Source organism: Phytophthora parasitica (genome assembly GCF_000247585.1).
Source record: "Phytophthora parasitica INRA-310 unplaced genomic scaffold supercont2.2, whole genome shotgun sequence".
NCBI lineage: Eukaryota > Oomycota > Peronosporomycetes > Peronosporales > Peronosporaceae > Phytophthora > Phytophthora nicotianae.
This window is the reverse complement of record NW_008648988.1, coordinates 171,347-184,225: the sequence shown is the minus strand read 5'-3', so window position 1 is coordinate 184,225 and position 12,879 is coordinate 171,347. Positions and strand designations below refer to the sequence as shown.

Below are 12,879 nucleotides of genomic sequence, written 5' to 3'. Positions count from 1 at the left end.
ACAGAAACACAGGATGCTGACGCACTCGACAATGTTCTGGACATATAAACAAAAGAATGGTAGTTATGATTGAGATAACAATACTTACGAAGCGCCATACTGAATCATACCTCTGCGTTTACGTACACTCGCGTCACGTTACCCCACTGCGACGCAAAGTCCTCCAGTATTGCCCTTATGCACTCTTCCATAGTTGGAAATGTGTAGCTCTCCTTCTTCAGACGCTCGACCAGTTGTGGATATCCTTCATGGTAGGTTCCGCGTCTGTATTCTCCATAACGTATTCCAGTATCCGTTTCCGGTTGGCCCCAGCTCGATGTAGCGTCCGCACTGAATCAAGAAAGGCTGTGTCACTAACTTGCCGAGCTTCGTGGTAGTTCTGATACAGTTCCCTTCCAACCTCGGGGTTGTGCCCAGTGTTCTGCTTCATGAAAACGATTTCCCAGTCAGCACCAAAGTGTACACAGGCGTTGATCTACACGTAGCTCAGGTTAGTTCCGCTATGTAAAGGAAAGCCTAGCACAAAATGATTTCAAGTGTATACGCACCTGGGCTTTGCAGCCAATTCTCCTGGGGTTCGGACGCATTCCTTGCCCTCGATTGTGCCGTGGTTCGCCATAATGCGTGCAAACATAATTTTTGTTGTAAAACTTTAACTCCTCCGGAATCGGCTTGGCAGTAGACATTGTTCTTTGCATTCTGGCGTTTCTCGTCCGGACGGGAGTGTTAGTCCGAATGGAGTAAACCTGCATGAGGGCAAACGTTAGAAGCAGCTGTAACCCTCAGGCCATAGTAAAGCAGGACGGTGTCACAGTCTCGAAATGTAAAACACTCTAAGCAAATAATACGAACCTGGAAGGTTCTCTTGCTGTACGCCTTCAGATATGACTCCAACGCATCCCAACTGTCAAAGGGTGTCACATCCAACTCAGGAACATTCACTAAGGTGTCCAGAGGAGCGACATCACCCCCGTTGCGTTCTTCTTCTTCAGACTCGGAAGGAATTTGACCACCTGCGTTGGATTCTGGTGTGCAAGAATAACAGGAGTCCCCCCACACACGCACACACACACACACCACCGTGCTGAGATTCAGCTGAGGAATCCAGTGCTTCCGGAAAATCTGTCCTTCGCCGGCTACTAGAGCTGTGATGACACGAGGAGAGGCGACGAGGAGAGTGCTTTCTTCGTTTGAATTTCTTGCCGCGTTCGCGGACGGAAGAACGCCTTCTCACTCTCTTCTTCTTGCTGCGTGAGTTCGTCGGGGCTGCATTGTCGCGGACTTCGCTGTCGCTAGAGCTCGACGAAACGCTTGTATCGTCTTCTACGCTGTCGTCGCGGTGGCGGCGAGGCATCGCGGTGCGATAATTGTTCTAGTTGGACAACGCTGCTTTCGGCTCCCGGTTCTGCTTTGTGGGCCGCCGATTTTGACTGGGGAGGGGGAACCATTTTTAAACACTGAGAGTGATGGTCTGTGTCCGGGTTCGGGTTACTGCACATCGGCAGATAGCTAATAGATTTGTGTCCCCTCAAATGCCCTTTTTAAAGACTGTGCAGGGAGATTCTCAAATTTATTGCCCTTTTACATCATTACGGAATTTTTTTTGTCCAGGTTTTGTAACAAACATTGAAGATGCTTTGATGATGCAATCGGGAACGTGCGTTTGACTTCGTTAAAGTATGATGAAATGTTTTACGAATCGCACTGTATCTGCTTTGTCAAGAAGGTACAAGATCAGTTGAGCTCCTGTAAAATGGCGAAAAATCGCTTTTCTAGAGACTGCTTCCTACTTTTCTTTGCACGAAGATCTGAAAGGGTGATTTTGGCGCATTTTTGCCACGAAAGGGATACAGTAAAAAGATTTTAACTTTTCTGAAGTTTCTTGACGATTTATCTAACTAACCGACTTAACAGTATAAATTTCTAGGTTTTCTAAGAAGCGCATCGTTCTTGTGGTGGAGTGCGCTGCGAGGCTGACATGCCCGTCAGTCTCGCAGATTACAAGCAAACCTACTGATGGGTATTGACGAAACGGACTTTATGACCTGCCGTCAGGGCAACAACGCTGATTACTCAATTGGTGTGGATTAATACTCAACTACAGACTAACGTTATATACAGTATAATACAGTGTGTACTAATACTGTACTATACTATGCGGGTCAGGGTGTGATATTTGATGGTGCTCTATTTTTAGATCAGCGCTGACACCAAGACGCCGGGGTATATGAGGGTCCTGTTTGTGAAGCAGAGTTCTAATCTCACTGAACGCGTTAACGCCCAACGCTAAAATGGTATGTCTTTTAATCTGCTGTCACCTTAGCTACAGATGTCTTTCAGCTAACAGCGCGTCGGTTTCACTCTTCATGCTTAGACTCATTATCACCAAGTTCCCACGTAGTCATTGTATATTATTAATTTCGTGCCGTAAACGCCATGCTTAGCGATGTGCGCTTTGCAGGGTCGTCACAAAATCCACTCGCAGCAATACTTTTTCCACAAGTGAGTCTGGCGTTGACGCCGCGGCTACACGAAGCGCCCACGCGAAACCTGTTCAACTTGTGGTGGGCGGGGGTTATCAGCTTGAGTGTAACCGACCTGGATCGGCCGTTTCCACTCATCTATACGCTTGCTCAAATGGCCCTAAAAAACCCTGTAAATTCCAACGTCCCCAATTTGTAGATAGTGGGCCAAGTCACCCGAAACATTGACCATTTATTGTCCTTTTCCACATTTAGCTGCTTCACTGTCTTGCAAAAATGGTCTTCTATGGAGGCCCACATGATGTGCCTTAGCTATCGTGGGAAAAAGTGCCAGTCTATCTAGTTCAACAGCAGCAGTTGATCCGCTCACGCATACCCCTCATAGACAGTATAGCACCTACCTAGTCGTTCAATAGGACCGCGAGCTTTGCTTTCCCATATCAAACATGGCACTTTTTGCATAATGCCGTCACTGCCAATGCCACAGTATTTCTCGCGATGGCGAGACTAAACCAAAGCCGTCGACAGTATGAGTGAGTTGCGTCTTTGAAGTAGACTGCCCTCTCATTCCCCAAAATGATACGGTCGAAATTCATAGACGGCTTGCGCGCTTGGGTGAAAGCCATGCAGGATCCGCAATTTCATCCGCGCAGAGTTGTGAGCTTGGTGCGCTTAGATTAAGTCAGACTATTGAGAGCTACAACGTTCTGGACCCATGCGTCCAGATCCTTCGCTTAGTCACTCGAGTGGATACCCAGAGCGCCTGCCCTTCATATTGAATCCTGAACTCTGCAACGTTTTTACGCCAGTCGAACCGAGTAAATGCATGAGGAGAATGTGTACTGTTTGAAACAAGTAACTACTAGCAAACAGAAGGTATCCATGTTACGCATCCATAAGAAATTTAGCAAGCCAATTTTCCTGCCCATACTAATAATGAGAAGATATACGCTCCGTCATCATCAACTTCGTTCCGACAGCTTTACCCCCAGAACCAGGAAGATAGACGTTAGCACTCCAACGCCACCACCATCGGCGACGTATAGCCTCTCCATCACTCACAATAACCAAGATCTCCATCACAGTAACCAAGCTCTCCATCACTCGCAGTGGCGTCGACAGACTTAATCAAGGGACAAATCTTGGCGTCATCACCGGGTTCTAAAGCCCAACTACGCGTAACGGAAACCGCGAACGGCAACGACAAGTCGAGCCGCCAAGCTGTGCAGCCGCGAGTGGGTCTGGTATTACGCAGTTGTTGCCAGCGCAAGACCAAGGGAACCGTCGCTACGGCACCGGGGTCCGGCGTCGCGACCATGAACGACAACAGCTAGGCCAAGATCAAGGCCATCCCGATGTGAGTGAGTCCGGTGCCACGCGCGCACATCCACGCAGGCCGAGGTGGGCCAAACCCACGGCTCTCGACAAACCGGCCCAGAGCTCGGAAGCCCCAAGTAACGGCGAGTTGAGCAACCAGACCATGCGAACGGACGCGAGTCCGGTGTCACGCATGTCGGGCCGACGAAGGCTAGGGAGTCGCGGCGCCGGAATTTCAGGCCGTGAGCGTGGCAACCGGAAGCCACAATAGCTATGAGAACACCAAGACCGTGCAGACAGACGCGAAATGGATGCCCCGAGTGTTTTGTCTCGCAAGTATGGCGTACAAAGTGACAATCTGTAAGCAACTGTAAAAATTCGTATATTATATTCAAATTCATGCCATCCTTAATGTACACGCTTTATACATAATCGGTGGGTCAAACATAGTTGTGACACAAGTTAATGCACTATAATAGATGAATGGCCCATGCTGAGTAAAATGTGCATGGCATCCAAGAACAGGACGCAGTATTAAATTCTTGCAATGTTAATATAGTACATCATTAAAATATCAGGTTGGCGCTGCTGTGTTTTAAACCTATAATATACTTCCCATAATAATAGACTAATATCACCACTATTCACTCTGGTTACACAGAAAGGAATATTAAATGCTATCAATGTCAGTAGTAAAATGCAGCACCAAAATATCATCTTTGGCTATACTGTGTAAAAAATAAACCTACAATACAGTTTCCATTTATCTCTTCACTCTGTGTTCATGTATGTCGTTCAGCATTTCATAGTAAAATAGATTAGAATGATAAGGAATGAGCACATACTTTTTTTTGTGAAATTAATGCACTAAACACGTTTCTTTTGGAGGACTTTCTCGGCCGCGTACCTGCCTTTGTTCGGGTTAAATATGATCTACTACGCTGCACTATGAATCGCGATCGTCGGGATGAGGATGCCCATGCTGACCATTATCACGAGATGCGTTGTATTGTGACGAAGTGTGTGTCACAACACTAGGCGTCTGACATCACTTGTAGATGTGGCTTTAAGGTACTATCATGTGAGTAAGTTGGATTTAAGTCTGTATTTATTCAAGAAAACAATACTATGAGTGACGATGCACCCGAGTCTCCTGTCAACCCTAAACCAACTGATGAAATGAAACCCAACCTTCTCACGAAGCTGGAAGACACACCGCCAATTGTGCCTCAGCTTTTTTTTCGCATTTCTGTGCCGGGAAGTTCAGCAGAACCGCATGTGTGGTCCGACCCCAGAGTTAAAGCACGCGCAAAACTTTGTAAAGGGATGGAGAAGAAAAAACAAGCCAGACAGTATGACTCCTGTAATGGAGATTTGCCGGTAATTCGTGTATGATCGTGAGGATCGTACGGACAGCGGCCCGAAATCCCTGCTTGTCGTTTGTGATGTGCAAGTAGTGAATGGATTAACTGAACCATGGATCGGAGGCGAAACCTTGTCGAATTGGATTGACGTGCATAGAGCTCCTATCTCGTTACGTTGCTGTACAGAAAAATCCAGAGCTATCTACAAAAATGCATTTGGATAATACCCACAGCGTTGTGAAGCAGAATTATTCTGTCTTCGTTATTGGTATTTCAGATCGTAGTAGAGGGTTTCTACCTATTGTCTACTTTGTACTTCACAGCGTCGTGAAGTGGACGTAGTAAGGTCTATTTTAGTTTGAAGCGAGTCATCCTCCTGGAACTTGGCGTGCAGTTGTTGCCTGATTATGTTATGATGGATGCGGACAAAATGCAAAACAATGTCTGCGTATCAGAGGTACCATATAGCAAAATCCTAATGAGCTGGTTCCTTGTTGCATAAAGTTTAATCAACCATCTCCAAGACCAAATCTGGCTATTGTATCCAAGCAATTGATCTTTCGTAATCTTTATGATTAGCATGTTGCTGCTACTGAGGAGGAATATCTCAGGAAAAGTGCATTTGTAATGAGTTCTTGGAAGGCTGGTGGTAATATCTGCCCTAATTTCGCCGATTGATCAATCATATTATTTTACTTTAGATCCTAGGCGTGCGATTTTAGTGTTGGCAAGCCTTTCCAAACTCCTACAGGCTACGTGACAACTAATAAACCTTTGTAAACGTGTTACCATACAATAAACCAAGTCAATGATATCAAGAGAGCAACACCTACTGGGCCTGTAACCCACTTTCATTTGTCTCCTACTGGGTATGTAGCATCTATGGCCCCGTTCATTAACGAACCATAACTTTTGAAATGCTTGAAGGCATCGCATAGGCGTGCTGGCAAGATGAAGACAAGGAAAGAATTCATTGCTCACCGTTTGCAGAACCGGGACCGCGTTCTTGTTCGGGATTCGCCTTTGGCGCGAAATACAGCTGATAGTCAGCAGAACAACGAGGATTCATTAGGAGAATTGATTCATCAAATGCGTCTGCAGCGCTATTAGATGGCCGGTGTTCGTATGAAGCAGCCAATTACTCTAGACTTAAGTGGGTCGGAATGCCTGGAGGAGGCTAGGTTGTTGCTGCAACAACTAAATCATGCATGTGTCTAATTTGGCGAAAGATAGGCATTTGCCATCACGTGATAAAGGCCACACAGGTGGCTGAAATACCTTGTCCTGGAATGCCGTTGCCTTTGCAGAGATTTGTGACTTCAGCAAAGACAGGTCGTTCGAAGCCAGCGCCAAAAATAATCCCCTGCCTGTGTCTGAGCCCGTGTCAATTGAGGAAGGGGCAGTGCTATTTGGGCCTTTAACTTTCCAGGAATCGCACGAGCCTCGTACGCAAGCAAGGTCTCATGATGATACCCAAAGTTGGGATGTGGAGCTTCCTGTAGAGCCGCAAGTTGCGGAATCGGCACACCTCGAATTGGCGCTGGAGCCGAATGTACATGCGGAACCGCTTGTTGAACATGAATAGATCGCTTCTGATGGTAGTGATCATGATGTGCACGAATCCGCTAACTTAGCTGATCCCGGTACACGAGGTGAAGACAGCAGAAACAGGTCCTGTGTAATAGATACGGCGCTTGGCACGAGATTTCAAAACCAAGGGGGGCCTAATGCTTCACCAATGGTTTATGATCATGTCCTAGATATCCGCCGGTCTGGCAGAAGAAGGCTGCCTTCACTTCGAGCTCATGAGGCTTACGCACTAAACAAGAATTACAAAAGTTAAGCTGCCACGATTTGAAGTGTCACGCAGCATGAGACTGATGCATCGAGAGCTACGTAAGATACTGGATGTACATTTGCAGCCTGCATGAACCACAAATTCCACGCAAAAATATATATACTCGTGCCTTCTATTCCCACAAAACCAATGTTAAACCGTACTCGATTGATCTGCACAGTGCTTCTTTCACTTCGGTCCATTTCAAAAACCGGTCCGTGAGCTTACGTCGATCTACCCGATCACGGGTATCAATGGTAACCACGAGACCATCACATCGGCGGGTCATTTGAACATGTATCCGTACCCGGAAACATGAAACTGGAGGCGGAGAACTACCTGGGGTACATCTATCGAGTGTACACGCCGATTACTGAGAACGCTAAGACTGAACTACACACTAAATATGCAGTGGACATTGGTATCATCCACTGTGTGTTCCTGGACGACTACGCGGGATCAAGAGGAACCAATATAACCATGGTGGGCGCGGCAGCGTGGCTGGCGAACCGTAACGCGCAGCTTGAATGGGTGAAATCGGATCCGGAGAGCGTGGACCGCAGTGTCACCCCGTGGGTTGTTGTTATCAAGCATAACTCATACTACAACACTTGGAGCAACCTCCAGTGTCGGTGCTCGTCCCCGATCTTTGAGATAAACGAAGATGATGTCGATAAGTGCTGGAATGACACGTATTATTCGGGCACTGTGTACTCACAGCCACAATGCGGTCAGATGGCCAAGTGGGAGGAGGCTTTCTCGGCTAACGACGTGAACGCCATGATCATGGCCCACGTGCATGTACACGAACGCACTGTCATGGATGTCAGGATCGCGCTGTTTGCGACCGTAGATTACTGGCTGATCGGCAGGAGCGACAACGCTGGCGACTTCATCTCCTTCGTGTTCGTCTTTGATCTCTACACGTCAGTGTGTACCTACGTGAGTCAGTGGATGTCGGCTCTGATGCCGATCGAGTAGGTGGAGAATGTGGCTACCGGTGCGCTGTCGTATATGTTTAGCTTTTCTCTGGCTACCTCTGTAGCATCTGGCCAAGAAGACTGTCTACAAGGGGTTCATGTACCTGATGCCGTCAAGCTATTCGCTGTCGGCGCTGGTGGGCGTTCTGTTTTGTTAAGTGCAGTGGTGTAGTATATTATCTTTGTGAAGGATGATGGTGTCACGACTGAAATGACCGTGGGGCAGTACATCAAGAAGCATTACAAGCTCCGACCGAACGACAAGTACAGCATGTCGAGGTGTCGCAACGTAGGATTGATGAGTAGCTGCGAGTGATAGTGTTTTTAAGCCGAAAATTTGATGTTGAAGTTTATTCTTATTTGATTTTGCACTTTTGTTTATGCTTCTGTATCGTGTTACTCGAGAATGTTAAAGTGCGGCATCGATTGATGGACACGTGAATGAAGGTTCCGAGTCCGAGAGTTCTAGACTAGAGGAGGTTTACGAGGAAAGCCACTGTGAAGTCTAGTGACAAGGGATGGTAGCGTAGCGTAGCTAGTTTTGCGGTCAGTGTCAGAGTTACCAAGACGTGCAGAAGTAAACGCGCAGGACGCGCTGCAAATCAAGCTTTACATTTTTGCATCTTCACAGGGTTATGAGCCCAAACAAGGTGTCGTCGTGGGAAATTGAAGTCTCTGAGAAGACTGGCAGGCCCGTACGATGGGCAGGTCAGAACTGGGCGTACTATCGGAAGCTGATGGAGTTGGCGTTCGATGACGAAGACGTGTTCACCATTGCCACGGGGACCTTGACGCGAGACCTCAACTGGACGCCTCAGCAAGTCAGCATGTGGGACAGCCAGCAGCGAAAGATTCAACGGATGATTTTCGCCTCCGTAAACACGGATTTCGGGCAGCAGCTCATGCAGCATCCTGACGGGACAGCCATGTGGGCGTACCTCTGCAGCCGGTTTGACGGGACAGTCAATGATCAGACTCGGGCCCTGACCAAGAGGAGGCTGTATGCCGAGCTAGAAGCGTCGCGGCGCAAGCCCAACGCTGACGTAGAGGGGCATCTGAACTCTATGAACCGGTTGCGTTCGCGTCTCCAGGCGGTCGGAATGACACTCGACGACACGGTGTTTAGCGGAATGCTGGCGTCGTCTCTTCCGTCTGGTGACAGATTTGATAGGCTTCGGGGCTTTGTGGAGACGGGTATGGACTGCGTCGACACTCCAGAGAAGATTATCGAGCTAGCGATCACGTACGATCGGGCCAACAAGGCTGATCAAGTGTTATCACGGACGTTCAGCAGCGCCGACCGCTCGACCAACCAGAACCAGCCAAACAAGCCGCAAAACGGAGGGGGTGGAAAGAACAAGAAGCCTCAGGGCGGCAAGGACGGCAAGGATATCAAGGATGCCAAGCAGCAGTTTAACGATGATCGGAAAGCTGGGAACTGCTTCGGGTGTCACAAGTCTGGTCACAAGCGTCAGGATTGTCCAGAAGCTGCAAAGGACGATGATGGTGGTCAAGCCCACATCTCGTTTGCTGGTAATCCGGAGGAAAGTGCTAATAATGACCAGAGCCCGGCCAAATGGAAGCAGTCCACGGCGAGTGCTGCCGGTGCGTCTAAGAAGCAAGCGAATAAGACCACGAGCTCTGGAGGCTACAGTGCAGGGCTGTGGGTCTACGACAATGGAGCTAACCGTCACTTGGTCGGTGACAAGCGATACTTTGTTGAGTACAGAAGCCTATCAGCGGCGGAGCGCAAGAAGGAAACGGTGAAGGGCTACAATGGAGTCACGACACCTGTCGGCGTTGGTATGATTGACCTGTGTGTGGACGTGGATGGAAGTCAAGTGTCGATACGTCTTGAGAACGTATTCTTCTCTCCAGGAAGGCCGAACCTGTTCTCCCAGTCTATGGCGCGCAAGCAGGGCTTTCAAGTTCACTACGATGACGAGACTGCGCTTTACACGCTGTCAAAGGAGGGCACGACCTCGCTGTATTCGCCCTTGAAGCCGTGTGGGCTGTGGCTGTTCACGGCGAAGAATCAGTTCCTGTCCGGAATCGAAAGCTCAGTGGAGCCGGCGACGATGGTAAACTATGCGCTTCGGGATGGAGTAGCAGATTTGCAGTGCTGGCACGAGCGGCTCGGGCACCTCGGGCACCAGTACGTCAGGAAGATGGTCGATGATGTCCTGGTTGAAGGGATGATGCTCCGCAAGCGGCTACGAGCGGCTCGGGCACCTCGGGCACCAGTACGTCAGGAAGATGGTCGATGATGGCCTGGTTGAAGGGATGATGCTCCGCAAGCGTCAGTTCACGACGTGCGAAGCTTGTCAACTGGCGAAACAGCGCGCTAAGCCGGCGAAGCAGCAGCTCGACCGCGGAGTCACGGAGAAGAATCAGCTGGTGTTCGCTGACCTACTATTTCCGCCAGCCAACTATAACTGCACAAGATACAAGGCTGTTCTGGTGCTGATGGACGCGCATACGAGGTTTGTCACGGCTTACCCGGTGAAATCCAAGACAGGAGATGAGATCAACGCGCTCGTTCGGAAGTACGTGGTCTGGGCTGAGAGGCAGTCTAGTGGCCGTAAGGTGAAGACGCTGTTCACGGATGGGGGAGGTGAGTTTGTTAACGTAGCAATTACGGCGTGGTACGAGCAGCACGGTATTGTGCACACCACGACGCCTCCGAACTCGTCACGGTTGAACATGGTTGAAAGGACTCACCAGACTTTAGTTGGAATGATGAAGGCGATGATGAAGGAGTCAGGATTACCGACTTCCTTCTGGGTAGACGCGCTGCACTACGCTGTCTACCTCAAGAACCGATCGTACTCGGCCCCAGTAGGGCGAACTCCGTACGAAGCTATGTGGGGGAGGAGACCAGATCTTCACCACGTGAGGAAGTTTGGTGCCCTCGCGTACGTCCACTCGAAGGTTGGGCCATCGCGCCACAAGTTTGCAGACAACTGTCGTGTGGGTTTTCTCCTTGGTTTCCGTGAAGACACGCTTGGATGCAAAGTATATTTCCCAACGGAGGGAACGGTATTGTACGGGGGACAAGTCACAGTGAACGAGCAGGTGATGTACAAGGACCGACGTGGACCTGAGTTCGAGAGCAATGTTCGCGAGTGGGCTCACGAGACTTATCCGGATCTGACGAGTGCTGGACGCGGAGATTACGACCTACCGGTCGCAGGAGGGCGTGAAGATGGCGGGTCGACGCGTGATGTGGTGTACGACGAAGACGATGACGAAGATGAAGACGTTGTCGAGCAAGTGAACCACGCGCCGCAACCGCACCATGCTGCCTGGGTAGACCGGGAGCCTCCTCGGTTTAGCGATGACATTGTGTTTTATGAGCCAAACTCACACAAGCATGAGGCTGAGCGCCAGGAAGAGGCAGAATCAAAAGAAAATGGGAGTCCGATAGACGACGATCAAGCCGACGATGAGCTGGAGGTAAACGATGATGAAGATCCAGCCGTCGATGAGGAGGAGGAGGACGTTCCTGAACCGGAAACATGAAGCAAGAAGAGCCGGTGAAGCGACTTTGGCATGAGTCTGAAGTTCGATTGCCACGAAGCTTCAAGGAGGCGATGCGCTCGCCGCAGCGCAAGGAATGGCTGGAAGGAATGGAGAAAGAGCTAGCTGCGATGCAAGACAAGGATGTGTTCGAGCTCGTGACAGAGGACGAGATTCCACACGGAAAGAGCCTGCTCCAAACAATGTGGAGGTTCCAAGTGAAGACTGACAAAGATGGCAATGTGGTACGGTTCAGACCTCGACTGTGTGCGAGGGGTGACAAACAACAGCCTGGTATTGACTTCGTGATCTCGGAAATATTCTCTCCAGTTGCTGGTATGGCAGCTTTTCGATTGTTCGTGGTGGTGTACGTCTTGCTAGAGCTGGATATGTTCCAGTGCGACGTCAACACAGCGTTCCTGAACGCAAAGTTGAAGATCACTCACTTCATCAAGAAGATTGCAGGGTTTCCGCTCGAAAACGGAATGGTCTACACGGTTAAGAACGCACTGTATGGACTGCATCAGAGTGGGCGAGAATGGTACGACGAGCTACACGCATGGCTAGTGAAGAACGGCTGGAGTCGTTGTGCGTCAGAGCCGTGTATGTACGTGTACAACCAGGAAGGAGTCTTTGCGCTGCTGCTCGTGTACGTCGATGACCTTATTTGTGGCACAAACGACGAGAAGTGGAAGGAGGGCTTCTTCAAGAAGCTCAACGCGAAGTACGGGATAAAGGACCAAGGCAGGCTGCATAACTATCTGGGAGTTGAAGTGGAGATCACTGGCGATGAGGTGTTCTTACACCAGACGAAGTATGCTCGAGATGTTGTGAAGCGGTTTGGATTTGAGTCGGCCAGGGGATGCCGCTCACCGATGGACCCAACGGTAAGACTACGTGCGGCAGATCCAGAAGGCGTCGAAAAGGAGCCTGGTATTGACTACCGCGCGGCAATCGGGTCGCTTATGTACTTGGCGACGTGCACTAGGCCGGACTTGGCATTTCCGGTGGGGTTTCAAAGCAGGTTTGTTGCGAATCCGACGGTACATCATGGCGGAGCACTCAAGAGGGTGCTGAAGTATATGGTGGAAACTACTGGTCATGGCATTTGCTTCAAGAAGCCGAAGAAGGATCCTATGGTATTGAAGGCTGCGAGGTCTAAGCTTTGCATCGAAGGGTTCTGTGACTCGGACTGGGGGAATTGCCCGGAGACCAGGAAGAGTGTCACGGGGTACGCACTGTTGATTGCCGGTGGGCCAGTTGCATGGGCAGCTCGCAGGCAGACGATCGTCGCGCAGAGCACGGCCGAGGCTGAGTACGTGGCCGCGTGCGAGGCGTGCATGGAAGGGCAAGCGCTGGTGAACGTCTTAACAGAGATT

The 12,879-nt window shown here is 49.7% G+C and overlaps 5 protein-coding genes across 5 annotated transcripts; 3 read left to right on the top strand and 2 right to left on the bottom strand.

The window, feature by feature from the left end:
- Nucleotides 1-217: 217 nt before the first annotated feature.
- PPTG_02128 (hypothetical protein) lies at nt 218-1,354 on the bottom strand (the record flags this gene model as incomplete). Its single annotated transcript, XM_008893132.1, has 4 exons — nt 218-475; nt 549-746; nt 853-1,013; nt 1,066-1,354. 4 exons carry the CDS (start codon nt 1,352-1,354, stop codon nt 218-220), a joined length of 906 nt encoding a protein of 301 aa, XP_008891380.1.
- Nucleotides 1,355-1,640: 286 nt separating this feature from the next.
- On the top strand, nt 1,641-4,071 carry PPTG_20882 (hypothetical protein; the record flags this gene model as incomplete). Its single annotated transcript, XM_008894309.1, has 6 exons — nt 1,641-1,657; nt 1,928-1,960; nt 1,998-2,080; nt 2,445-2,502; nt 3,114-3,140; nt 3,651-4,071. 6 exons carry the CDS (start codon nt 1,641-1,643, stop codon nt 4,069-4,071), a joined length of 639 nt encoding a protein of 212 aa, XP_008892557.1.
- A 2,510-nt stretch (nt 4,072-6,581) lies between these two features.
- On the bottom strand, nt 6,582-6,773 carry PPTG_20881 (hypothetical protein; the record flags this gene model as incomplete). The annotated part of the gene is made up of 1 exon (XM_008894308.1): nt 6,582-6,773. One exon carries the CDS (start codon nt 6,771-6,773, stop codon nt 6,582-6,584), a length of 192 nt encoding a protein of 63 aa, XP_008892556.1.
- Nucleotides 6,774-7,316: 543 nt separating this feature from the next.
- PPTG_02127 (hypothetical protein) lies at nt 7,317-7,982 on the top strand (the record flags this gene model as incomplete). Its single annotated transcript, XM_008893131.1, has 1 exon — nt 7,317-7,982. One exon carries the CDS (start codon nt 7,317-7,319, stop codon nt 7,980-7,982), a length of 666 nt encoding a protein of 221 aa, XP_008891379.1.
- A 7-nt stretch (nt 7,983-7,989) lies between these two features.
- PPTG_20880 (hypothetical protein) lies at nt 7,990-8,297 on the top strand (the record flags this gene model as incomplete). The annotated part of the gene is made up of 3 exons (XM_008894307.1): nt 7,990-8,001; nt 8,047-8,118; nt 8,172-8,297. The coding sequence occupies 3 exons, from the start codon at nt 7,990-7,992 to the stop codon at nt 8,295-8,297; spliced, it is 210 nt and encodes a 69-aa protein (XP_008892555.1).
- Between the last annotated feature and the right edge of the window lie 4,582 nt (nt 8,298-12,879).